The following is a 27,871-nucleotide window of genomic DNA, read 5'->3' on the forward strand; positions in this document are numbered from 1 at the left end:
CTGGGCTGGGAGCCGCGGGGCGGGGCTGCCGTTTGAATGGCGCGGCGGGAAGATGGCGGCGCCACCTCTAACGGCGTCGCCGCGGCCTCGGCGGCGGGACTTCGCAGCGCGGCTGGCGGCAGGACGACCCGGGCTGCCCCGTTCGGCCCCGCGGCTTCCTGCCGCGCCGTGCTCAGCCCCCCGCCCGGCCTCGAGGTCTCCCTACGCTGCAGCGGGAGTCCCGGAGGCGGCTCGGCAGGTAGCGGGAGGGCAGGCGGAGGGGCGGCGGGGTGCGCTGGGCTGGGAGCCCCGCATGGGTGAGGGGGCGTCCCGGGATTAGGAGGGGAGCCGGGTGGGCTCGCCGGTGTGAAGCACGGGCTGGTTTCTCCTTGCGGGAAGCGGCCGCGCTGGGGTGTGCTTCGCGCTAAAAGGCTGGCAGTGCACAAAGGTGAACCCAAGGGTCTTTCTGTCTTTATTATAAATCTGGCGTTTAGCTGAGGAAGGCAAAAGCATGCTGGTTCTGCGCACGCCGCTGAAGAGGGACGCGTTTATGGTGCATGCCGTGTAATGGCGGGCCTTGGCCGCTAGGTGCTGCCCTAGTACAGCAATCGGCGCAGTCTGTCCGGCTGTGCTAACGATTCCAGCCGCTAGAATGGTTGCATCGGGAAGCACCACGTTTCTGGTTAGCGGTTTAGCGGACGGACTCCTGCAAATGCGGGGATGTGCGATGGCTTTTTGTACTCATTTCTACGTACAAGGCCTTTACACAACATCTTTTATCCTAATTTCGTCTCTTGCTAAAACTCTTTACAGCTCCCAGCCTCCTGCAGGCAGGCAGCATCTTCTCCCCACTGTGTTTATATGCTGCAAGATGCGGCTTTGTCAGCTCCTCTCAAAAAGATTCAGCGCACAACACTCCTGTGTCCTATAGAGACCAAACTCTGCACGCATTTTAGAATTATAAAATCATAAAACATCCCAAGTAAGAAGGGACCCACAAGGATCAAGTCCAGCTCCCAGCTCCATGCAGAAACACCCAAAATTCAAAGTATGACTAAGAGCAGTGTCCAAAAACTCCTTGAGCTCCAGCAGGTTGGAGCTATGCCCAGTGCCCTGGGCAGCCTGTTCCAGGGTGACAGACTTTTTCCTGACATCCAACCTTTCTTTTAGACACAACTAAATCCCAGTGCTCTAACCCAGCAACGTGCATCATCCTGCTTTTTATTCTCTCTTAGCATTTTTCTAGTAGGTAAAAAAAGGTTGATGCAGTATTATACTAATGTATGTATGTTTTAAATTTGAAGCTTCCTAAGGCACAAGTTTTCAAACTTGCATTCAGCGTTGATCTAAAGGAATTCTTCCAACACTAGAGCCATGTCATCCCTTACCTGTGCAGTCTTTCATAGGCAGCTTGTTGGTTTTAGCATTAGGAGAGAAGCTTGAGATCCAATTATACATCTATTTGTTTGTTTTGTTTTTAAGTTATTATGAACCCTAATTCTGCCATACTAGTGACATTTTAGGGCAGAGAAATCTGGCCACTTCTAAATGCCCCATGGAAACCTGCTTGTAACACGTTGTTCACTCTGGATATGCTTAACGTTTTATTTATTCATAGTGCCTAGATCATAAACAGTGAAACAACTATTTTAGAGCTAAGATGCAACAGTCTTTCTATGTAATTGTGCAGGGGAGAATGGTTGTGCACCATTGATAGCTAGATTGGAGTTAGCCTAAAGAAGTAGCTGCAGTTTTTGTTTGTCTGTAAATACTACCATACATAAGCTGCCCGTATTTCCCTGATCGTGTTTGCCCTTATGTTATTACAACAGTGTTAAACCCTTTTTAGATTATTATTTTTTTAATATGGTGTTGGAAGAACGGGTGCAATAGTGTCATTACACGCAATTACTTGTTTTTCATATGGATTTGATGAGGTCTTTCACAAAGCGCTGCTATGGGAACTAAGTAGACATGGAAGGCATTACTGTGGATCAGAAATCTGTTTTCTGTCTCAGATGAGGAAAGGGACAAAAGGTTTGAGTTTCCTTAATGATTAGGAAAAAGAGAGAACCACAGAGGAGGCAGTATCTGTAGCCAGCACAGAATTATTTAGACAAGAAATGAGAAGCAAAGAACTTAATTAAACTAGAGGAACTGGCAGTGTGGTGAAGATACTAATCAGTGTTGAAAAACAGACTTAACTGTGCAGAGTAGCTTGAGCTGCCTTTTTATTTTACATTATTAGGTTTTTCTGTGAAGTGAGAAAGAGCCTGGGCAGTTCTGTAATCTGTGAGAACTACTGAGGGTTCTGTAGCAGTAATCTAAAAAGGAAATGGTCTGAGTAAGGGTAAGATGGCAAATACATTGTAATGCTGCTAAGCTAATCAGTGCTGAAATTCTGCTCCAGTCTGTATTTGGTCCTGGTTACTCTATCTCAAAAGCAAATATCAGAGTTTGGTGAAGAAATTATTTGTATGTAAAAAACCTAATTGGAGGAGAAATTAAGAAGATGGTGTCAGGAGATGAGAAGAATGATAAAATATGCATGGGAAATATTGAAAAATATAGGAAAGTTAATGTTTTGTTACCTTTTCTCCATAATAACGAGGCTGTAAAGAAGTTTAACCTTTAGGTATATTACCTAAGTGACCTTATGTTCGAGGGTAGTACTGTTTCTGTTCTTGTTTTTGTTTTCCTTCCGAAGGGCAATATCAGCAGGTAAATGTCCCTGAAGATCAAGCAGATAAGTTGCTCCTTGCAAGCTGGGGTCTTCCTAAGGCAGTCTTGGAGAAATATCATAATCTGGGAGTAGTACAGATGTTTGAATGGCAAGCAGAGTGCCTAATGCTCGGACAAGTTCTGGAAGGGAAGAACCTGGTTTACTCAGGTATGCAAACATAACAGAACTAAATTTAACCCCCTAAATTTCCCAGTGCCATTCACAAATCATCCTACTGCAGAATGTTGCTGAACTGGCAGATTAAAAGGTCAACATCCTCTTTATTCTGGAGAGACCCCCCTAAGAGAAAATTTACTTTTCTGTCCTGTTGCTATAAAAGGTACATGGCTTGATGGTCCGCTTTTCAGATGTGGAGAGTAATTTTCCATTTTCTCTATTACAGTTCCTTTAGAAACTGATAATTTTAAGTGCACACTCTATTTTATTACAGACTAGGCAACCAGGAACTGAATGATACCAGCAATGTCAGATTTAAATACTCCTGAATTTTTTAATTTATTATCTAATTCCTTCAATACCTCCATCATTTCTTCTCAATGTGGTTGGGTGCATGGAATAGAAGGGGAGGTGGGATGGGTGGGCTAGAAATCCATAGGAAATTACAATTTGGGATGTCTACTCCAAATTGGTCCCAATCAGCACTAGGATCATGATCAGCTTAGAGGAGGGGTAGAATGATTTTTCTGAGGCTTGTATTTGAGTTTTATTACTTGGCTCCAGAATATGTTGGGTTAGCATACTGAGGGGCTAGGTCAGTGAGTAGGTGGCTAAGTTCTCCTTTCCAACCAAGAGACTGTAGCGCTTTTTTCATTTCTTCCCTCTCACTTGCTTATCTAAGCTGCTGTTTCTTCCAGAGCAGAAATGAGAGCACAAGCCTTGGTGAAAACAGATTAAAAGACACTAGAAGAAAAATTGTCCGCAGACCTCTTGACCTATTAGTGGGGATAACTGCAAAAGCAGTTGTAGAGAAGAAAATTGAAGAGTCTTGCCCCAAGCTTCCTATTGTTTTCTGTGCTAGTTTTAAGATGCTTGTTTCTTTGATTTTTTTTCCTATTACTTTAAAAATTAATTAAAAAATACATTTATTTTCAGCTCCTACCAGTGCTGGAAAGACTCTTGTTGCAGAATTGCTCATTTTGAAGCGAGTCTTAGAGACTCGTAAGAAAGCTCTTTTCATCCTTCCCTTTGTCTCTGTAGCTAAAGAGAAGAAATGTTATCTGCAGGTGAGTAGCATGCAAGGATAGTGATTATATGGCTTATAGCTGTTGAGTCATGTTTATTAAATAAATGATTTTCATGGATTTGAGGGAAAAAAATATTCCAGAGTTGCTTTAGAAAGAATGTGTAGATAGAATGATACTTTTGGGGGGGAAAGATTTTCATGTAAAATATTGTTTCCATTAGCTAATATGTCAAAATAATAAAAATTACTAAAGGCAACAGTGAAATCAGAAGGCCTTTTTTTTTTTTTTTTTTTTTTCCCAATTCTTTGACATTTTTTATTTTATTAAACTTAGTAATATTTCCTAGGTAAAGATACCAGCTGAGTGCAAAAGCTACTTTGTAGAGACCGATAATGGAAAAGTGCTATTTCTTTAATCTTGTAAAGCTGGAGAATTATCAGTATCATATTCTGCTTCTTCGGGCAAATGGTTTGGTTGTAGCTGCACACTTGAAATCATAAGATATCCTACTCATCTGCCTCAAAATATTTGTATCTTTTGTTAATACTGTGTGCAGTATGCCAAAGCTTTTTCATTACAGTGATGTGCCTTGGAAGAAAAGAAGTCACTGTTCCTTGACTTTCAGCTGAGATATTTGATGTTTCTGTGTTTGATGCCCAACATTTGGCTTTTGCTCCATATTTTTTTCGAGAGTGAGGCTTCTCTGTACAACTGCTATTATAAACTTGTACTTTGTGCTCTCTAACTTCCTTCATAGTATGTTATGCTTTTATATGAAAAAGTGCTCTCCATCTCAGTTATGTTTACATTATCCTGTAATATGTATTATTTGGCTTCTTTGGCTTTGGGAATAAATACAAATGACAGTGGAGTGTCATTTGTATTTATAAGGATAAGGAGCAGTAACTGTCAGAGCTATGGTTTTAATTTGATTTGTTGGCATTAAAAGTGTTAGGGATCATGGTTGTAGCATGCATAGACTTTAAATAATTCCAGCAAGCGTCGGTCAGAATTCAGATTTATAACCTTGGCACAACATTCTGTATCCTTTGGAAAACAGGCCCTATTTCAGGAGGTGGATGTGAGAGTTGAAGGCTACATGGGAAGCATCTCTCCTGCTGGACGTTTCTCCTCGCTGGATGTTGCTGTCTGCACCATTGAGAAAGCCAATGGTCTAATCAATAGGCTAATAGAAGAAAACCAAATGGACTCATTGGGTAAAATGCTAAGGCCTGACTGCCAAGGGGATGAGATTTTTTTACATAATCTGAGTACATGTAAATTCATGAGATACTCAGTTCCCTGTCTGACAGGCATGATGTACAGTAAATCTGAGCATTTTTCTTCTTTCAGAGCATTTCTGATTTGGATTTAGGAATTCAGTCTGGGCTATTCTATGTAGCCCAGTGGCAGGAGAGTGCACTGATAAAACTGCAACTTTATTTTGTCTGCTATGAAGACAGTCCGTGGGTAGGAATCATTTGCAATAACCAGTGATTCTTACAGAAAGAGTCTTCTAATTAGTGAAGTTGAGTTAAAATTCTGAAATTTAAGTCAAAGAACTTTTTGTTTGTTTGGGACAAGGACTGTACATATGCCATCAATGGTATATCTTCAATTAGTTTGAGGAAGAGGAGGAATTAGATTAATTGCTCACTGGGTTCTAAATATTGAATACATAGAGATCCTCTGGGTAGGCATGGTGACTAGAAGGACACACACATTTCTCCCTCATAGTATACTCAAAATCTCTCTGTCTTTGTAGCATAGACTTCTGGGTCACCATGGCCCTGACAACCACTAGATAATATTGGTACTTATTTAATGCTTGGGAGGAGATATAAAATGTGGAAGAACCATATGTGCACTTGGAGAGAGATGTGTTTTCCTATACCGATTAGAAATTTGTTCTTCTATTTGCTTGTCTGCTCAGTAAAACTATACCTAGTTTTATTTTATACAAAACTCCCTCCCATCTTTGGCCTGTAACATAGCTGGCTGCTATTTCTGAAATACAAAAACAGGAAAAATAAATGAATACCAAGCTGATATGAGACTTCCACTTAAAAAATTGCTGTTCCATGTTCATCTCGTGTCCTAATATTCTTGAGAATAGTTTTTTAAACACAACAGACAGTAAGGGAAAGAAAGCCTTTCAGATTCTGTAGGAGTATGAGATCACGAGATACCACATTCATACCAGGACAACAGGGCAGGATCACTGTGAACTCTTTACATTGCCAGTAGACTGGAAGATGAGTGGGTAACCATAGCTGTGCTGCATTTTTAAATCATTTGAATTGAAACTGCTGCAATCTGACTCAGTTCTCAAATGCATGCCTTCATCCCTTCCCTAGCAAGAGAACTGATAATCATGCCGTTATTGATTTTAATATATGGCTCAAAGTGTGCTACTTAGTTAAGGATTTTTTTTTCTTTTTGTTTGTTTTAAGTAGGGTTCATTTGGTGATAGCTCACCATGTTTTCCAAGCTGCATTACCAGCTTGAGGCAAAGAGCATGGTTCTTATTTATGTTAGCTTGTGTGCTTTGTAAGCATAACCGGGGTGCTAAAATGTATTGTTTAATGCTAGCATCTTTCAGAAGCTGGAGACATGCCAAGTTCCTTTTGTTGGCACCTCCATTCCATCACCACAATTTTTGGTACTCTGTAAGAAGAATGTGCATGAGAAGAGTCATATACTTCCAAGTACCAGGAGTTATATGACTCTTTTCAGGCACATTCTTCTCACAAAGCAGTATAACCAGAGAAGTGAATGCTAAATCTGAGTTTCAATATTGTGTCCCCAGCACTAATAGCTCTAAAGTGTGATATTTTTCTTTCACCATTTTCCTTCACCACCTCTGCTGCAACCCTTTGTTTCCCTTGTGTCCCAGCATGACTATATACCTGAAATAAGAATGTTTTTTCTTTATGTATTTACTTGAAAGCAATTTTTGAATTAAAATTTAATTTAAAAAATAATCTTTAACAAATCAATATCTTTTCCTATTTGAAGATACATCTTCATAAAAATTGTGAAATACAGGCATGAGCTGAAAATGCCTTTTTAACTATCACCTAAAGTAAGCTTGTCTAATACTGCAAGGTTGCATGATGCCTTCTAATTAATTCTAAATTTAGACTGCTTCGTAACAAGAGTGTTTTATCTTTGAGATGAGTTATTGAGAGATGACTGCAGTTCTGGCCGGATTCCATCTTCAGCTCAAACTGTTCCTTTTGTTGATGTCAGCCCCCTGCTGATAGCTCACACTGCCTTTGGAAGCTATTGAGAGAAATTCAAATTCCCTGCCTGGCAGAGCTCTCTTTGCTGTATGAAGCAGTTAAAAGCATTTTCATGTTGATAATTATTGTACAATATATGACAGTTTTAGAAGTCTAGATACACAGGAAATGCTGTTCTTGTTGTTGTTCAGACTCTTGATACTGATGCTAAAGACCATTTTTAGGAGAGCAGAATAGAGAAGAATCTGGGAGTGGTAGTGGAGTTGTAATGTGCAGTTGTGCTACCAAAGTTGTTTCTGAATTTAAACTTGAGATTAAAAAATTTCCTGCTTTGTATTTGAAAGGAAAAAGAAAATAAAATCCTGCCTGTTATTAAGAACTTTGAACTGAATTTGGGCCTGAAGTAGTCTAGTTATTGTAAAATAATGCTGTGCGAGATTTCTCAGGTACTTCTAGCATTTTTTTTGGTCAGCAGTCTTCTAGGGGCACCTAATTTGCAGGCAGAACGCAGAAACTGTGGGTAGTCTCATTTCAGTAGCACTGCAGAATGATGAAATTACGGCCCTGTTTGCACTCCTGAGCTTATTGCTGAGTATAAAATGTCATAGAATGCTGGGTGATGTAGTTTTCCTTGACTGCAGTTCCATTTTAAGCTGAGAACAGCCTTGTGGAAAAATGCCTTTTATGTGATAGCTCCCGCTATGTCATCCCTGTGAGTGCATTCTGAGTACTGCTCAGAGAGAAGAACCATGTGTGTGACAGCCAGGTCTCACCAGCATAGACACTGCTATTGTAGCATACAACACAGCTCTAGCGTGGGTTTGAATGTCTTTTTAATAGCTAAATAGCAATAGAAGGTATAGAACATGTGTAGAGAAATGGCGACATGGCCTGTGTTTTGTCCTATAGATTTGTCCACTAGTGTCCTATATTTCGTTTTAGGAAGAAAATGTGCTGCTTTTTGACACAAAGCTTGTATGGATTTTGCTTTGGTAGATAACTTATTATACTGTCCTGTCTGAATTGCTGGAAGAATTTAGTTGGACTGCTGTATGGGAAAGCAAGGACAGCTTTTTCTGGTACCTGAATAATTGTCCATTTTTTGACCAATGGGTCATGAATTTTACAAGCAAGGACCAAACAGAGGAAGTAGAGGAAGACAGAGGGGCTGTCTGGGTGGGATTTTGTAAAAGCGGCTGCAGTGCTCTTGTAACTTTAGTGGCTTGAAAGAAAAGGGAGGAAAAAACAGACAGAGAAAGAAGGAACGTATGTAGGAAGGAGAAAATAATGAGAAGGAAAATAGCATTGAAGTAGATAATATAAGGTCACATTTGCCCTTTAGCTCCTGCTATTATTGTTGTACCAGGAAGATATTACGTAGCTCTGCCACAGAAGAAAAGTTCCACAGTAGTAGAACTAATGAAGCCTGAGGTCCTGTATGACCTGTCCCTTTTAAAAATAAACAAAGAAATAGCAACAGCAAAAAACTGGCACGACCTTTCTTCAGCCTCTCTCGTGTTCCTGTGGCACTGCTGGCTGCTCAGAAAAGGAGCAAACTTTGGCAAGTTGGGATGTATGCAGAAGGTGTGCTAAGTGGCTAAGATGTAGTGATTCTGTGATTTTACCCCTGGGGAGACCCTAATCTGCCCTGTTATCTCCAGATGCCGAAACTCAGAAAGCTTCGCAGAGAATATTTTTTCCAGTATTTTTACCGATCTTTCAAATGCTGTGGAATTTCAGTTAATCGTGTGCAATATACGAAAGGATTGAAGCTGTCAGTAGTTTGGATGTTTATTGGTTATAACCTGAGTGCTTCTCATTATTAGGAGTGGTGGTTGTGGATGAGTTGCATATGCTTGGAGACTCTCATCGAGGATATCTGTTGGAACTCCTTCTGACCAAAGTTCGATACATTACAGAGAAAGCTGCAAAAAGGTGGGTAGACCAGGATGTTTGCCTTATAATGCTAAATTATGGATGGCTTAAATATTTTGTTCTCTGAGTAATTGGAAATTTGGGTTAGCTCCATGGCTTTTATGTGACTTGGACTATTTTGGTTATTAAGATCTCATCATATTACCTCTCCAGGGTCCTGCTTTTGTAGACAAAACTTCTTTTCCTCATGGTTTCTAATTTGTGTGCTACCTTGGGAGTCATTCTCTCAGGAAAAGAAAGAAGGTGAAGCTTTCCTTTACTTTTTTTTTTTTATCCTGTTTATTTAAAAAAACCAAACAAACAACGAAACAATCCAAACCATGAAATAACAAAACTGACCTGGGTTTTCTTGTAATATTTTTCCTAGACAAAGGCAAATGAAAAAGATGTTGTATTCAACTTCTTAGTCTTTACTAGTTAAGCTGAAAGAAGAGTTAAAATCAGTGCAGTGTTTGCTGCACACTGAAACTCTGGTTTTGCCAGCTTTTCACAGCTGCTTCCTGTCTTGTGAATCATACTAGTTTTGGAGTAAGCCTACAGAACCTCATTAGTTCTAGAGTAACTGCTTTTTTGGCACCTGGCACCCAGCTGGATCATCTAGATAGCATTTCCCTTGCTAATTTCCAGGATCCAGCAGTGCCCTGGATTGAAGCATTTCTGACATTTTTCTTATTCTGGAGTCCACTATATTTAAGATCAGCATGAGTGGCTTTGATACTTTATTTCCCTTGTCTTGTCTTGCACGTGCAGGATAGATGCAAGACCACTCTCAATTTCCTTCCTTGCATTGAAGAACTGGGAAGGAGAAAACATCTGTCAGGGGAAAAAAAAAGACAGATACCTCAAGAAATGTTCTTAGGAAGACACGATACTTCAGCCTTCGCCATACACTGAGGCCCATATCCTTCATCTCTGTCATGGCCAAGTAGACAGTTGTCGTTCATGCCACTTGCTGTCAGGAAGGATGCAATCTTTTTCCATTTGTTTATTTGTTGTACTTTTAATTTTCAATGGGAGCCCGTTGTTCAAAGTTTTTAAACACAGTCCAGCCTGATCTATTATCAGAATGACCAGTGCTTTTAAGAGCTTCTTAAATGGTTAATTGGATGTCCCACTGAAGTATGAGTCTGTGTCTTTGCACAAAAAATAATGTTCTCTGATGGCTACTGTCAGTATCAGTTGTTCCTTAGCAAAGCTTTTGCAAAACAAATTTCTGCAGTGGATTTTTCTGATTTTTCTCTCCTGCCAGTCAAAAAGAATGCCTTGGAACTGGATTTTTTTTTTTTTTTTTTTAATCCTTTATGGTCAAAAGTTGCTCTGGAGAAAAAAACAGACAACATATGTGGTGTCCTAGCAAATGCTAGAAGAGCTTGGATAAGAGTCTTTTTCTCCACATCTTCCTTATTTCTATCTTGCTTTTTTACACTTGCTCTTGGGTAGTCTTGTTTCCTTTATCTTACCTCTTCCAGGGCTACCAGGTTCAGGCCATCTCTGAGCTCACACTGACTTACGAGACATTTTTAGTTTTTTAAAGCCTCAATTTGTTGCTAATATTGTAGATGGACAGTACAAACAAGTAGATTTGAAATGTAGGCTCAGGAGCATAAAAAAAAAGCCCACAAATCTATCATGTGGGTCTAAAAGCCTGAATTACAATATACATTTGGGTATCTAAATTAACAGTTTGTGTTTTCATGTCGGTTATGAATTCATTACTTCCCACTGACTTCAGTGGAAGTTATTGATCGACACTTTGAGAACTGAAGCAGCTTCTTTGCTGAACTAAGGGCTTTGGTTCCAAACTCTAGGAAGACCTTAGTCTAGTGTTATTTGTCCTGAAAGCAAAACAAATTGAAGTATCTTAATTAAGACATTTAAGTGTAGAAAGACTGCAGTGGAGACTGGGCTTCACTTATTTCAGTGCTCTTGTTAATTGCAAGGAAATAGTTGGTTTGTTTATTTTCATTTCTCCAAATATGCAGTTTAAAGAAGCGTAAAGTTTAGATTCAAAATGACAAGAAGTATTGAATGCATATCTTTTCAATGTGTTTGTTAAGAGCATAGTGTGACTTCTGTCTTTTTCAAGAAGCTTATAAAAATAGCTTTGTCCTTTAGACACTTGAAGGAAATAGGGTTCATTTTTTTCTGAAAGCTGTTTTCCAGAAGAGTAGCTTGTCTTGTAACTAACTTTCAATTTCTTTAACTGCTTCCAGAAAGGCAAAGATGACAAGTCCTGGTTTTGGAGGAATACAGGTAGTAGGCATGAGTGCTACCCTCCCTAACTTGGGACTCCTAGCCTCATGGTTAGATGCGGAATTGTACTGTACAGATTTTCGCCCTGTGCCCCTCAAGGAATGGGTGAAAATTGGCAACAACATTTATGACTCTTCCATGAATTTGGTGCGAGAATTCCAGCCCAAACTTCAACTGAAGGTAACAAAACTCTAAGCAGTGGCTTTTGGCATAGGACCTTTTCTCTACCTAAAGTTAAAAAGACAGCTACTGGTATATGTTTTTAACTTTTTTGAATAGGTGATATTCCCAACTTCATTGTTTATTTTATAGATTGTATGCTTACACTAAGGGAAAAATTTATTACATTTTTGTCCGTTACTGATCATCCAAACAAATAGTCATGAACTTCTTGAAGTTTCTTGAATCTGACTTGTAGTTAGGTTTGAAGCAGTTAGATCTTGTCTCTAAGCACTTGATAGATAAAACAAGCTTGGTTCTTCCTCTTAGTCACCCCTCTATCTTGTGTCCTGGAATTGACTTAGTTTTCATAGACAAAGATTTCCTAGATATCCCAACAAATTTGCATTAATCATTGGGAAAATGTATTTTCTTTAAATATTGTATTGTACTGCTTATGTTAAGCTGCTGAATGATCTAATTTTGTCAATGATTATAAGGTGGATGTGCACTCTAATTCTTCAGAATCTATTTTTAGTACTTACTATTTCTCTGCATTGAAAAAAACAGTTATGGATAATGAGTATAATGATTTGGAAGAACAAAATGGATGAGAAATGTGCCTTTCCTACTTGTAGATTTGGAGTCCTTAACTGTGAATTCTCTTTCCAGTCCTTTGAGCTGCTGTGTGTAAATATTAATGGGGCAGTTGGATAAGGTGGGCTAAATGTCAGCAGTGTCTTGAAAGCACTCACACCTTCTTGTGTGCAAGCACCAGTAGCATGGTGGGTCTTCAAAAAAGAAAAAATAAATAAAGTGTTTCTGACAAGAGTATCTGGAAGCTTATTTTTATTCATACTGAGGATGTGATGTTACATTTCCATCTCTTAGATATTTTTTGATTTACTTGTTTTGGATGGGTCCTAAATTGAGGAAAAGACTAAACTAGGCTTGTGACTCAACACTTTGGGGGAGTTAGCTTCTTTCATAAGACCAGGCAATCCTCTTGGGTGCTGGACCTTCAGACTTGCCTGTCCAAGCCCACTTTGAGGCACAGGACAATATTTGATGACCTCACCACTTCTGCTGAACTTAAATGAATCTTTATTGAACTTCTGACAATTATGTACAGTTCTTGCCTTTGCTCCCCTATTTTCACTTACATTTCAGTGCTTTTTATTTCTTTCTTTACTCCCACGTTTTTCTCCAGTGTCCTGCTTTCTGGAAAGCAACCTGGCTTAGCCAAGCAGTTTGTTGCAGGAACTCTCCTGCAGTCTTGTGATCAAAAAAGGCAGGCTGTGAACAGTAGGGTTTTCTGTGCACATCCATGTATATACCCACATTCTTTGGTCAACAGCACTTACAGCATGCATCTTGGGCATGCTCAGACTACTACGCCTCATGCTTTTAGTTCAACCCGCCAAACTGTTAAGTCTTTTTTCTTTGTTACTGTGGAGGGATGTTTTCCCTCAGAACTCTTTTGAAGTTTAAAGCAGTCTTGTCTGGCAGAGCTTTTTTCTTTCCATTGGCCTTAGAAGTCCTCAGGGAAGTAGAGAGGTACTATCTTTAAATTGTTTGGTGTGAAAACCAGGCCGTCTCTTGTCCTTACAGATGACAGCATACAATAGATCCCTGTATTATCTGCACCTATTCTTTCCCACTGATGTTAGCTATGATGTGGTGGTTGCAGTGACTTTCTGTGCACTGTGTGGCTTTTGATCAGAAACGAATTTATGAAAGCAAGATGTAAAGCCTTAGATTTATTTATGGTTATGTCTAGGGCTATCATCAACAATATAATCATGCTAGAGCCTAGACTTCTTAAAACAAAACAGAAACTAAGATGACACTGCTCCTTCCTCTTTGCTTCTCTTTCCAATTTTTCATAGAAGATTCCTACTGTAACACTGAGCAGTGACAGCATTTACAGACCATGTACAATATCAGAGTGAGCTGAAAATATTTTATCTCAATTCAGGGAGATGAAGACCATGTTGTGAGCCTGTGCTACGAGACTGTTTGTGATGGCCACTCAGTCCTTCTATTCTGTCCATCTAAGAATTGGTGTGAGAAGCTGGCAGACATCATTGCCAGGGAATTCTACAGTTTACAACAGGCGGAAAGTAAGAGAAAAGTATTTAATAGAAGACTGTAGTAGTATTTGTAATAACTTTAATATAAGTTAATTTTAGTAGAAAAATATTTTCTAAAAATATTTTCTCTCTCAAGGTTCTGCAAAAAACTCATCCCTTTCCCCAGTTGTTGTGGACAGAGAAGGTATAGATGAGGTCCTGGATCAGCTAAAGCGCTCTCTCTCAGGTCTGGACTCCGTGCTCCAGCGTACCTTACCGTGGGGAGTGGCATTTCATCATGCAGGTATTTTTGAATATCTAGGTCTTGAGTTCTGTAAAGGTCAAGTCATATGCGTTCTTACTGCTGTAGTTACCAGCAATTTACCGGTTTCTTTTTTTAGCTTTCTGTAGCTTATGATTTAACATAAGGAGTAAACTTGAAATTCTTTTATTGCGAACAAAGACTTAACTCACTAATTGTTATGATAAATTTCTTCTCTGCTGTGTTAGTTAACAGCAACTTTCTAGATGCAACATAAAAATTTATATGGAATACCTGAAAAATTAACCGATTTGCAGCCCACAGATTTTCAGATTCTTCCTAAAGCTGCTATGGTATTTCAGAGCAATTTTTCTCAACTTAGTCATAAATAGTAATGATATGAATAGTAATGAGTAAATAGAAGAAGTTTACTATGAAAATCATAATAAAACAAGAGTGCCACCAAGGCTTCTGGCAGGATCTTTTATTTCTTACCTGTAAGAGTACATTAACCTGCCGATTTACTGAGGGAAAGAATCAACTGTGGAAGATGGAAGAGTATTTATGGCATTGAACACATAGGGGACATAACTCTAAATGCTTATAGAGTGTGAATTTTTTCTTCTGAAGAATAAACTTGGACCAAAACTCTCAAGGAAATGTAGAAAGATGCAAATTAGACCTGTAACCTAGAATGGAAATAATGATGAAGGATTACAGGATGCAGGATTCCAGCAAATGACTGAATCCTAATTTCTTGCTGTGTGTTATAGCCACTTTCCTTCTTTTCATTGGATTTCCTTATTTATTTTCCTTATTTATTTTCTTGCAATATGTGTAAATATGTAGTAAATTGTTCATCTTGCTGCAATGTGTACAAATACCTTAGGAAAGCTAGTTTATAAATATTTTTGTCAATTAACTATTCCATAAAGAAAGCTTTGTGGAAACTTTGTTTCAGCTACGTGATGAAATAAACTAACTGAGGTAGTGTTGCATTTCTTGTTTCTGACAATGAATGGCAAATGTTCATTGAGTTTGTTTATTCTTCCTTTTGTTTGACTAATAACATTAGCTCTCTAATCCAGTTCCTACATTACTGGGTTTGCAAAACCTCATCCTTCTTCAGGTCTTACATTTGATGAACGGGACATCATTGAAGGAGCCTTTCGCCGGGGCGTGATTCGAGTTCTAGCAGCAACATCCACACTGTCCTCTGGAGTGAATTTGCCTGCACGCAGAGTAATTATACGAACTCCTATGTTTGGTGGCACACTTCTGGATGTTCTCACTTATAAACAGATGGCTGGAAGGGCTGGCAGGAAAGGAGTAGACACAGAGGGTAAGGAGAGGCTTTATTAACATTCTCTAAAAACAGTGTTAACCTGATTAAATCCAGGGCAGTGCTTCGCAATTAGTGACTAATCGTGATGAATTTCTTTGCTATTCAGTACGATTAAGTTAATCAAGATGAATTTGGTTGGTATTAATGGAGTAAAAATTGTAATTCCCAGAGGACTCTTTTCATTGCACGAGGTTGACTTTGGTATTTATATGTCAGTTATTCTAAGAACGGAGTATTTTCTTCTTTGAATTCTTGTTATCTTCTAAAGCTCTGTTCATTTGTCTTCATTCTGAAATACACGGTCAATTCACTAAAACATTTACAGTTTCAGTGAGAAAATTTAAAGTAAACTGCTAATAGGCATGTCTAAAATTTAAGGAAGTCCACAACTGCTCTTGTCTGAATTTCTGATTTGAGTTAATTAAACTTCCCCTAAACATAATTTTAGTGGATGCTGAAAGTAGTAATGCAACATAGAGACAGGGAAATTTGGACAGTTGTTCGTAGATAAGATGTTGTCTTCATGAAAACAGTGAAACTAATTGATGCTCAACAAAATAATCCTGCCTGCTATTTTAATTTGTGGTGGAAACTTTTTTCTGGATGCCAGTTGAAAAAAAATGCATTATATGAATATAAACCCAGTTCAGCATAAACTCATGCTGAAATATGAAGTTCAGCAGAAGAAGAAAGTGAGATTTACCCTGCTGATGGTTTGATTGGTGCTTGCTGGAGCCCTGTATAAGCAAACAGTTCTTATATTTAACTTTCTATTTTTGCTAAAGTGGCATAGCAACATGGCATTTTGTGACCTATTTCTCAATCAGCTATCTCTTTACATTGAAGAAAAAGGCAGCTGCGTGTTGTATTTTGAAATTTTCCAGACTTTGTCTTGAAAATAGCTGGCAGGTGTAAAATTACATTTTTTTTTTCCCCTTCAAGTTACAATAATTAGTATCCTTTTTTGACAGTTCTGGTGTGACTGTTTTGCACAGTAAGCAGTTGATATTATATTTATGAGCTTCATGAATGTACCCTTTTTCCCATTTCATGTGGTGTTTTGAATGAGAACATAAAGCTACATTACCAGCTGCTACTCTTCCACTGAATAAGAAGACTGGAAGGCAGCAACTTCAGCTAGAAAAAAGTGCCATATGTGGATAAGAATTCTTCTGACAGACAGAAGATAATTTCTGCTGGGATGTAGGTCTCCCTCTCCCAAACATATTAGTATTGAATTGTCTCAAAGATTTTTTCCCTGATGTTGTGCTTTAACCTGGCAGGTGGCTGAGCACCACAAAGTCGTTTGCTCACTCCCCACCTACCCAGTGGGATTATGGAGAGAACTGAGAAAAAAAATGAAGTAGAACTTAGGGGTTGAGATAAAATTATTTACCCAGCTAGAGAAAAGGATAATGATTATAACATACATATTTATATATGTATATAACAACTGATACACAAAGCAGTTGCTCACCACCTCTGACCAGCTAGCCCCCTGAGCAATGGAAGAGCGAAATGAACTCCCACCTCCTTCTAAACTCCTTCTACTTGATGTCATATAGTATGGAATATCTCTTAACTCAGCTGTCCTACTTCTGTTTCCTTCCAGCTCCTTGGGCCCTTCGCTGAGAATGGCCTTGGCTCTTGTACAACACTGCTTAGCAGTAACTATGAACATTGGTGTGTTTATCAACATTGTTTTTCTCCTAGAAGCAAAACGTAACATCATACCGGATATTCTGATGAAAAAAATTCCATGCTGAAAATATGACATGTGATTGGATTTTAAATTCAAATTTAAAAACATTATTTTAGAAATTGAAATGGGGTTATTTTTGCATTCATCAAGTGTCATTCTTGAAGTGAAATAAGTAAATATGTTCATTATTATAGAATCGTAGAATCATGAGGGTTGGAAAAGAACTCTGTGATCATCTAGTCCAACTGTCCACCTACCACCAATATTGGACACTAAACCATAGCATCCCTAAGTACTACGTCAACCCTTTCTTTAAACACCTCCAGGGACAGTGACTCCACCACTTCCTTGGACTGCCTGTTCCAATCTGATGGCAGTTGTTGCTGTTCTTAGTGAGTTCAAAGATGTTCATCAGTGATTTTTGTTGAAATTTTCCTCTTCCTGTACTTTTCCCTTTGACAGCTGTTCACAAATGTATGTATTGCCAAAAAGCAATGACGTGAATAAGTTATGATTGTGAACTGAGGGATATTTTTCTCTGCTAATTTAGGGCTTATAAAAGTCTGGAAAAAGACATGATCAAACGTTTGAGTTGAATATCTGATTGCAGCTCTATGCATTCCATTTAAAAATTGCAGGTAAAATATTTATGTTAAATGAAAATGGAGCTGCAAACAAAAATTGACTAATTTTGGCAATCTTGAAGCCTATTCTCAAATTCCTGAATCAAAATGGGAAGCAAGGCCGTGTTTTCTTAACTGATCACAGAACTGTGTTTAGCCAATGTGTCAAAATGGACTGCACTGTGCAGTCCCTGTGTCTTGATTACAGTCCAGGCAGAGCTGATTGCACACTGATATTTGGTTGGTATGAGTGATGGGTACCTGCTCGGCAGGGAAGACCTGCTGCCAGTGGGCAGGCTGCATTGCAGGCTGGGCTGGGCTGCTTGCATCTTGCAGGTTGTGAGTTGGACATGTATGTCCTAGACTGATTCCTCTGGGCTGTATTGTATTTCCAGCATATATCAGGGAAGTTGAAGTCTCCCATGAGAACAACCACAGGCAATTGTGCAACTTCTGCCAGGAACTTGCAGAATGCCTTGTCTGTCTCTTCATCCTGGCTAGGCAATCTGTAACAGACCCCCACCTGGATGTCTGCCCTGTTTGTCCTCCCTGTGATCCTTATGCATAGAGGCTGGATCTTAGCATTCCCAGCCCCAAGCACTACAGCAACGAAATATACTCTAATGTAAAGACCCAAGCCATTGCCCCTTCTTCCTTGCCTATCCTTCTGAAGAGCTTATAGCCATTCACTGCAGTACTCCACTTGCAGGAGCAAACGCACCATATTTCAGTAATGGTAACTAAGTCATAGTTTGCCTGCCACACAATAGTTTCCAGCTCCTCCAGTTTGTTTCCCATGCTGCCTACATTGGTGTAGATGCACCTAAGCTGGCCTCACCCACAGTCCTGGCATTGTTCCCCCAGACTCACTTCTTAGTGAGCATTGTTTCATCCCCTTCCCTCTTCATACTTAGCCTAAAGCCCTGTCAATGAACTCTGCCAGCTCCTAGGCTAGGATCTGTTTCTCTTTTTGAGACCCATCTGCAGTCACCAGGCCAAGTACTGAGTGAACTGCCCCATGTTCAGAAAAACCCCAAATTCCTGTGGTGGTACCAGCCTCTCAACTATGTATTTATCAGATGGGTTTTCCTGGTCGTCTCAGTATCCCTCCTTGCCACTGAAGGGATATGCTGTACTCCGTACTCTCTCTCCAAAAACTAACCACCCTAATCCTCTGAAGTCCCTTTTGATAGCCCTTAGGCTTCTCTCAGCAAATTCATCACTGCCAACCAGAACTGTCAGTGAAGGGGAGAATCTAGTCAGGAAGTTTTACTGGCAAACAAAACTAGAAACCAGATTACACATTTATTTCTTTTCCACTTACAGATAGTGATACGTTGAATACATTATTATGTATAAAACATAATACAATCTTTTTTTTCGTAGAGTCACCAAGGTAGGAAAGGACCTCCAGCATCATCTGGTCCTTCTGTCCACCTACCACCAAGATTTCCGCACTAAACCATGTCCCTTAGTACAACATCTAAACGTTGCTTGAACACCTCCGGGGATGATGACTTCACCATCTCCCTGGACAGCTTGTTCTGGTGCCTAACCATTCTTTCAGAGAAGAATTTTTTCCTAATGTCCAACTTGAACTGTTTTTGAGTATTTTTTTGCCTAGCTAGCCAGTAGTCTAGTGTTTATTGAATCTGGTTCTAGCCTAGACTTCTCTTCTCATCTGAAATGTTCAGTGAGGAATCTTATAAAAGCTCTGTTCCTTCTTTTATTTTTTCAAACTATTTACTAGGTTGCAGTTAATGGATTCAAGTTTGCAGTAGCACTTTGAGAAAGGGTTCCACCCAAATCTTGAGTGACTATCAAATAATGTGAATATCCATTTTTTTGTTACATTTATCATGCTGAGGTGTCAAAGTTATCCTAGAGAATTCTAGGTCACATCAGAACCTAAGTATGAAATCAGTTGATATTCTTTATTGCTAAAATCAAAATAAGCTATGATTTCACAAAAATGCTTACAGGCAGTTTGTTATATTGCCTCTCTCAACACTGGCAAAAGTTACAGGGTCAACACGTGTCGAAAGTTTCACCTATCAGGATAAGTGAATTCCAGAGAGACATCCTCTAAGCATGTCTTTCATCCTTCGGTTCATTTATGTAGTTATATTTAGTTGTATATGGTTACTTAACCTACAGTGCATTTGTAGTATTTATTCTATGCCTGTGCAGTTGTGTTTTCATTCGCTCTAGATTTGCTTATTACTGTAGCATTATTGTGGCTGTAGTCTTACCATAACTTAACATTCCTAGAATGTTACTAAGATATCAACTGACAAAATTACCTTGGTTTTCAGCCTATGTGCACTTAAATCTTCTTATAATAAAACATATTAGCTCAGCTAATCCAAATCTAATGCTCTCTTCTTTGTCAGAGACAAGAATTCATCTATTCTATGACAATTGGCAAAGCTATGTCTCTCAGGGACCTAGTTACTTAGGTTTTGTTTGAAGAAAACCTTGGCTTTATGTGACCACTGCATTTTCCTCTTGTGGTCTGTATTATTATCTCCTAAATACATTAGCTTATTGTTTTTATTTTTTTGTTTCAGAGCTCACCTTTTTTTGTCTTCCATAGAATTTCAGGATTAACTTCAAAATTATTTATTAGGTGTTGTTAGGTAAGGTATATTCAGTGGTACTTTCAGTGGAAACCAGACAGGATACTTAGGATTTTATGTGCCTGTGTACGTATATGCTTATATAGATAGATCAGTGTGCATGCAAATTTACATTTTTGAAAGTTAAGAGAATGCATAGTTAGATTAATAACTTCAAAGGAATTCAGAATTACTTTGATATCTGAGAATGGAACCTGGTTGACTTAACACAAACTGCTGAAGTGATGTGCAGCTTGTATGTTTTATTCTAACTTTTGAGGATCCTTTCAGCTTAATAATTCTTTCAGTTTAACACAGAAAAAAAAAATAAAAAAAGATGCCACTGTGTGTCATTGTTCCAGTCAATTCCACAACAAGAATTAAGAGTATTTCAACAGCAAAGCAGGTGCTCAGAGAATCTATGGAATCCCCATCCCTGGGGATTATAAAACCTGATTTGACAAAGCCTGCCTAAGGAAAGTTTGAAATTAGTTCTTCTCTGAGCTTTTAATTCTTAAATATTATGCGTCTCCGGAGTCCTTAAATAGCAAAGGCCATATACTCTTTGAAACCTCAAAAAGGTTTTTAATATTTTTACACAGCTTTTTCAAAAGTGCCTGCAGTTTTCCATTCCAGTAATGTCCTCAATGACCTGTATGTAGCTATTTCAATACTGAGATGCAGTGAGGTCATTAATGTTTTGTTTTTTTCTTCTCATTTTCTTCCTGCATAGGTGAGAGCATTTTGGTTTGCAAGCCATCAGAAAGATCAAAAGGAGCTGCTCTACTTCAGGGATCTCTCAAGCCTGTTTGCAGTTGTTTGCTTAGAAGAGAAGGGGAAGGTGTTGCTTCTAGCATGAAAAGAGCAATACTTGAGGTACAGGACATGTGGAGAGAAAGTAGAACACTGCCTGCATTGCCAGTTTATTTTGTGACACCATCAAATATTTTATGTGCACATTCTTTTTCTTTTGTTTCTTCCTTTGTCAACCCAAGCAGCTTCAGAAGAAAATTGTTTGAATCTGCCTGCTTGCTGCAGTATTTAGCATTTTGTTTTGTATGTTAAGAATTCTCCAACAAGATATTAAGCCTCGCTTTTTCATTATTTATACTCAAACTGCAGGCAGAATTGTGTGTAATTCTTAACCTTCAAACATAATAACATAATCTGTCAGTCTTCAATAGGAAATGTTTGTATATTACCAGTTCCTGAGGGTTGGTAGACTGAATAAGGCTAAATAACATTTGTAGAGCCTTAAAGATTCTCCCATATCAGACCTAAAATTATCTGCTTCTTTTACACAGAAATGATTGAAACTTCATTGAAAAAGGAGCGAATGTTCATTATTTCACATATGTGAGCTTATTTGCTTTTCCAATCTTGATTTTGGGCTTGAACTGAGCTTAGACATTTTAAGTAGAGTAATTTTCATTGCTGTACTGTTTCTACTATCTTTTATGAAAACAGCTTTTGTACTTAGAGCTTGGTTTCTGATTCCATATTTATAGAATTTTAACCAGACCATTCCAAATTTGAGTGCACTTTTCTACATAAGAACTATCTAAAGATGTCCTCCTTTCTTGTGGGAGCACTTTATTACATGAAATAAATCCTCTGAAGTCATAAAAAAGAGCTTTTAATGAAATACCTTTCTGTCTCAAGGAAGATGCACACAGGTAAGTGACCCACAGGGGAAAAACAGTTATGTGAAGAACAAATAATAAATAGATAAATGCATATTGCAGTATGATCTAAACAAAATGCCTATATCTAATCTCAATTCTAAATTGCTACTCTGTTCATGTTCACTTTCAAAATACTGGGATAAGGTTATTATTAATCTTTGACCATAACTTAGTCCTTTTACTTCTTGATAAAGTGTCTAACTTTTTGCCAGGAGATACTCCTAAAGGTTGGCAGTTAATCTGCCTCAAGTTCTTTTCTTGTAATGGTCCTTTAAAATTTGAGTAGGTGATGGATCAGTCTCTTCTCAGATCTGATGTTCTATCCTGCTGTTTCTCTGACAAAATGAGCAAGTCATTTCCTTCAACAGATCATTGTGAGTGGAGTTGCCAGCACTCCAGATGATGTGCAGACCTATGCCTCTTGCACTCTTCTTGCATCCAGCTTGAAAGAGAACAAGCGAGAAAATGAGAAAGAACAAGACAAAGTGCAGAAAGGACCTATTGAGGCTTGTATAGCATGGCTGCTGGAGAATGAATTCATTCAGATTCTGGAATGTGCAAATGATAAGAAAGGTAATACTGCTGTTCTGCATTCTTTTTCTTACTAGTGATTGCAGTTAACAGTTTTGAACCAGTGTATCTTTTGCAGATGAGTAAATGTCAGATGTATTTATTTTTTTTAACGGTGTCAAGAAGATCTTAGCTTTCAAGGGAGTGTCTTCATACCTGCTTAAACTTTTTTGCATCATGAGTTCTTGGAAGGCCTCTGCACATCACCCTTAAGACTGATACATTCTAATCTACAAATTTCTCAGCTATCTTTAGAAAAGGTGAACATGTACTGCAGGATTTGTGCAGATGAACTATAGACTATAATTTTAATTTTTTCTGAATAAGAACTGGTACATTCTGAGAGAGTGAAGTACTGTACTAAAACTGTTTGTTGCATTAGTTTGCACTTTCTCCTTTTTTGGGTGATGTTCTTAAGATGGCTTCAGATGAGACTCTTTACAGTAATAGAATCCATGTAACAATTTGATTGTATGTCTTTTATTAAGAAAAGATTATATACTTGATGCTCTCAAGAAAGAAATGTCCATTAACTCCTAGGCGGAATGTCAGATGGAATTGTGATGCTTTTTGTTAAAATAGCTATCAAAAGTGTTAATCTCAATAGTTAGAGGGATCGAAACTTCTGATCTGGCCTCTAAAAAAACCTAGCCTAGACTCTAGAAAAGATCTTAATTTTATTGTTTCTAATTTCCTGCCTTCAAGGTGGAGCAGTACTCCATTTCTTTTTGAAAAAGCATTGGAAAATGTTAATAGAATCTATAAAATATGATGCCTGCTCTGAAAGTTATGCTTCCTATTATATTGTGTTGGCCTGTGATTGCAGAGACAGATGTTGGTGACATGGCAGTAGAGGTTTAACCTTCCCACCATTATTCCATTACATGCTGCTGCCGTGTGACAGAGGGCAGCAGAGGAGCAGTCTGAAAAATGGCAACTGACATGGAAGTGTGGGTGAAGCAAAAGTGTGTCATTGAATTCCTCCACACAGAAAAAATGGTACTCATTGACATTCCTTAACACTTGCTGAATGTTTCTGGGGACCAAGCAGTGGATGTGAGCACAGTGAGGCAGTGGGTGGTGGTTTCAACAGTGGTGGCAGTGGCAGTGAGTCACCTCCATCTCTGCAGATATTTTAAAGCATGGCATGCAGGCTTTTGTTCATTGCTACAAAAATGCACAGCTAGTGGTGGTGTCTATGTGTAAAAGTATTGTTTTGTAGCTGAGAATTTTCTCTATCAACTAGTGTTATTGTGCTCTTTGTGTCTGTTGTAGTTTCCATGGAAGTAAATAGGAGGCATTATTTTTGGAGAGGCCCATGCACATTGTAATATGAATGTGAGATATAAACTTACACTTAAACGTGTATTTTTGTGTTAATTAATTATTTATTTTTAACAGCAAAGATTTTTCACCCAACACATCTTGGCTCTGCTACTCTTTCATCTTCTCTTTCACCAACGGAAGCAATGGAAATTTTTTCCGACCTACAGCGAGCTATGAAAAGCTTTGTCTTGGAGAATGATCTGCATATTGTCTATCTGGTAGGTTTTTCATTCTGTGTTTTGAATCTTTTACTTCAAAATCAAAAGAAATGAGAGAAAACAATTCAGGGCTCCATGGATACGTTTTTTTTTTCCTACCTTGCTTGAGTAATCCTTCATGGAGAAAAGTCCTTCAGAGCTAACCTGTTTCCATAGTGTAGGCTGATGCTGCATATCCATTTAAGCCCATTTTTGTCACTCCTGACTTCAAAAGATGTCAGAAGTTTATAAGGTTTGGATGTAGAATATTTGCAATTTTTCTGAGACATTTGAAGATGATTAAACTAATTGGTTTTGATTTGTGTTTGGAATCTGGATTCGCTTCCATTAACCCAATCTAAAGCACTTTATTGCAAAGTTCATTCATTTTCAAGGCTGAAGATTTTTTTTTTAAATAGAAGTGTTGTTCTCTACATGTTTCTTATGAATTGCAGGGGAATTATCCGCTATAATGCTTTCAATTTCTCAGGCTTGAGTCTATTACTTTTACAAAAACAAATTTGAACAAGTTGTATTTTAGAAAATTCAATTAAAACAAAATTATTAGATAAGGGTTTTCTTTAAAAACAAATGGAAGAAAGACAACCAATAGCAGACAACTAAACACAGTCTCTACCTTAGTAAGTCTTGTTTTTCTCTTGCAGCATGTTGATACAGATATGGAGATGTTTTTTTCCCCTCATAGAATCATAGAATTGCTCAGATTGGAAAAGACCTTAAAGATCACCAAGTCCAACCACAACCTAACCGTACTACCCTAACAACCCACCGCTAAATCATGTCCCTGAGCACCACATCCAAACAGTTTTTAAACACATCCAGGGATGGTGACTCAACCATCAATAGGATGGAGCCTATTCCAGTGCTTAACAACCCTTTCTGTAAACAATTATTTCCTGATACCCAACCTAAACTTCCCCTGGTGCAACTTGAGGCCATTTCCCCTCGTCCTGTCACCTATCACCAGTGAGAAGAGACCAGCCACACTCTCGCTGTAAGCACCTTTCAGATATTGGAAGAGAGCAATGAGGTCTCCCCTCAGCCTCTTTTCCCCAGACTAAACAGCCCCAGTTATGCCCTCGTATTCAAACTGATTGTGCTGACTGAATGATAACAGAATTGTTTTTCTGTCTAAAAGTATGTGAAAGCTTGGAATAGCTTTTTTTGTTAATATAAGTAAAAGTTGAGACTTAGCACTCAAGGTAAAGGTAAGATTCAATAAGTACTGGCAAAACCTGTGTTCCCTACTGCTTTATCAGGTGTTATGGCAGTAGTTATTGTGGTTCTAAGAGGCTGATAGATAATCTGTCGCTTTTGTTAAAGGAGAATAAAAACACTGGTTAAAAATCTTATAGTGGCTTAGATTTATGGAGCAATCTGGCAAAGATTCCAAGTTCTTTCATTGTTAGAATACCCACATGAATCATGTCATATCTCATATCTCATCAGTACAAATATTAAAAAACTAGGTTAGAAAAGCTTTCACTTTCTTCAAGGTACGTGGTTATGACTCAGTGCCTCTGAGTTATACGTGGGATGCCTCAACCACATTCTATAGACTGTATTTTTGTTTACTGAAAGCTGCTCTGTTTCTCCGAAATAGTTTTTGGCATTATCTTGTTTTCTTAGGTCACCCCACTGTACGAGGATTGGACCACAATTGATTGGTACCAGTTTTTCTGCTTATGGGAGAAGCTGCCTGCCTCAATGAAGCGTGTGGCTGAGCTGGTGGGGATTGAAGAAGGCTTTCTGGCTCGCTCTGTAAAAGGCAAAATTACAGCTAAAACAGAAAAACAGTACAGACAAATGGCCATCCACAAAAGGTAGCCACGAACAGATCTGAATGTGCAAAGACCGGAGTCTATAACTTGAAGAATTGATAGGTTCTTTGTTTTCACGGAGTGGGTTTCTTGCTGAGTGACCTATTAGGTCAGATATATCTACAGAGACCTTGGGCTCAGTGCGCTCTGTACCAAGAACACCACTGCCACAAGATGTTTGTGTTGTGTTATTTGGAAGCCAACTTCTGTGTTTCTTTTTTGTACTATGCTATAGTACTACTCTGTCTATCCTATCATCCTATCACTGAATACTCTAATGTGACCTGGATGACGATTTCTGAGCATGCTTTTTTTTTATTCTTTAGATTTTTCACCAGTCTTGCCCTCCTGGATTTGATCAGTGAAGTTCCCTTAAAAGATATGACCAAGAAATATGGTTGTAGTCGTGGCCAACTTCAGTCCTTACAGCAGTCTGCTGCCACATATGCAGGTGAGTTTTGTGTGCAAAAACTCAGCAGGAAACTTCAGGTAGTCTATTTTCTTTCCTTCCAGGTAAGGGGATAAGAACCACAGTGTTTAACAACAACCAGTCTTGTAAAACCAATTCCAAATTTCTAGCTTTATCTGTGGCAGCCCCTGCTTTAAGATGGAACCCCAGTGCATGCTGTGGGAATGGGGCCAGCTGGGTGAAATCAAGCAGTGCTGAAGCATCCTAATGGCATCTGTGTAATGTGCAGAAACATAGATTGTTTGATATGGAAAAATGTACAAGTCAATTCTGACTCTTTGCCATATCAGAAAGAGAACATTTCAGAGGTTAGGTCTTGGATCTCTGAGACAGAGTGGCTTTTTCCTAGTTACAAAGGTAATAGATCATAAAACGTAATTTTACAGTTTTAAAATCAGAGTGAATAGTTTCCAGGTCATTATTACCAGATAACAAGAAGTCAGAGAGCTCACATTTACCATAACCTCTTTCAGAGGGCTGTGTAAGAGTAAAGGTAGCTGCTCACCATGTGATCAAGAGAATTTCTTTCTGTTATCTAAACCAAGTCTTTCGTTACTCTGTAGATGGAGCTTCAGTTTCTAATACAGTTTTATCTCAACTTGTGAAACCCTATGCGTGGGTTGCAGCATGAGTCAAAGCCCCAAAATGAAAAGGTCACGCCAACTGATGCTGAGTAGTTTAAATTAATTTTGATAGTATAAATAACTTCTTGTTATAATGGTTTCACAATTCTCTATTCCCAGTGTTAATCATTTTTTCAGCAATCAAGTAGGTAAGTGCAGGAACAAGAGTAATTTGGAAAGTAAAATGAACTGTTGACATGACATATAGTTAGGATGAGATGATAAAAAAGCTGTATTCTATAATTACTGTTAAAATATGGCAGTGAGGTATGCTGTGTCTTTCAGTTATTTTCATACTCTTATAGATACAATCTATGAGTAAGAAACTGTCTTTTCCCGGCCCTTTTCCTCCTCCCATGTTCTGAGGACTGCAACTATAATCTTTACATGAACTTCGCTAGCTCCTGTAGTGCTGTCAGTAACTGAAATTCAGCAAGTCAAGTTCTTCTCGTAAGGACGTCACTGCAGAGTGGATTCTCTTAGTGCTTCTCATCATTGCTTTTCCACTCTTCTTCAGTGCGTTTGGTTTATAGGAATCCTGTTACAGGATACATCTGTTTCATTTCCTATTTGCATAATTAGAGTCTTTAAAAAAGCAGTGTTGTTCAGAATTTCTGCCTCACTTATGAACTATTTAGTTCTAGATAAAATTGACTTCTGCAAGAGCAGTTCCTAAGCAGAATGTAATAAAAATGAATTAGATGTCCATTTCTGTAAGTACTGGGAAAGAGAAATGTGAAGAGAATGACTGTTCAGATGTGGAGTTGAGACTGATGCAACTTCTGTGTTCCAGGCATGGTAACAGTTTTCTGTAATCGATTGGGTTGGCACAACATGGAGCTGTTGCTCTCCCAGTTCCAGAGCCGCCTCACTTTTGGGGTTCACAGGGAGCTTTGTGACCTGGTACGAGTCTCTCTGCTGAATGCACAGCGTGCAAGGATGCTTTACAACGCTGGCTTTGTCACAGTTGCTGATCTTGCTAAAGCCAGTCCTGGTGATGTGGCAACTGCTCTGAAGAATTCAGTACCATTCAAAAGGTG

General features: G+C 38.6%; 1 protein-coding gene across 1 annotated transcript in view; it reads left to right on the top strand.

Annotated features, from left to right (window-relative positions):
* Positions 1-29: 29 nt before the first annotated feature.
* Positions 30-27,871, top strand: part of POLQ (DNA polymerase theta) — a 55,983-nt gene continuing 28,141 nt past the window's right edge. Inside the window, 15 exon segments of the mRNA XM_019618497.3 lie at positions 30-238; positions 2,687-2,869; positions 3,815-3,945; positions 4,967-5,123; positions 8,978-9,086; positions 11,300-11,519; positions 13,477-13,621; positions 13,728-13,874; positions 14,962-15,174; positions 20,854-20,996; positions 22,174-22,378; positions 23,777-23,919; positions 25,549-25,742; positions 26,066-26,190; positions 27,625-27,868. Coding sequence (XP_019474042.3) covers positions 37-238; positions 2,687-2,869; positions 3,815-3,945; positions 4,967-5,123; positions 8,978-9,086; positions 11,300-11,519; positions 13,477-13,621; positions 13,728-13,874; positions 14,962-15,174; positions 20,854-20,996; positions 22,174-22,378; positions 23,777-23,919; positions 25,549-25,742; positions 26,066-26,190; positions 27,625-27,868 — 2,561 coding nt within the window. The 5' untranslated portion in view covers positions 30-36.

The sequence above is a fragment of the Meleagris gallopavo genome, chromosome 1 (assembly GCF_905368555.1).
Source record: "Meleagris gallopavo chromosome 1, MGAL_WU_HG_1.1, whole genome shotgun sequence".
Lineage (NCBI taxonomy): Eukaryota > Metazoa > Chordata > Aves > Galliformes > Phasianidae > Meleagris > Meleagris gallopavo.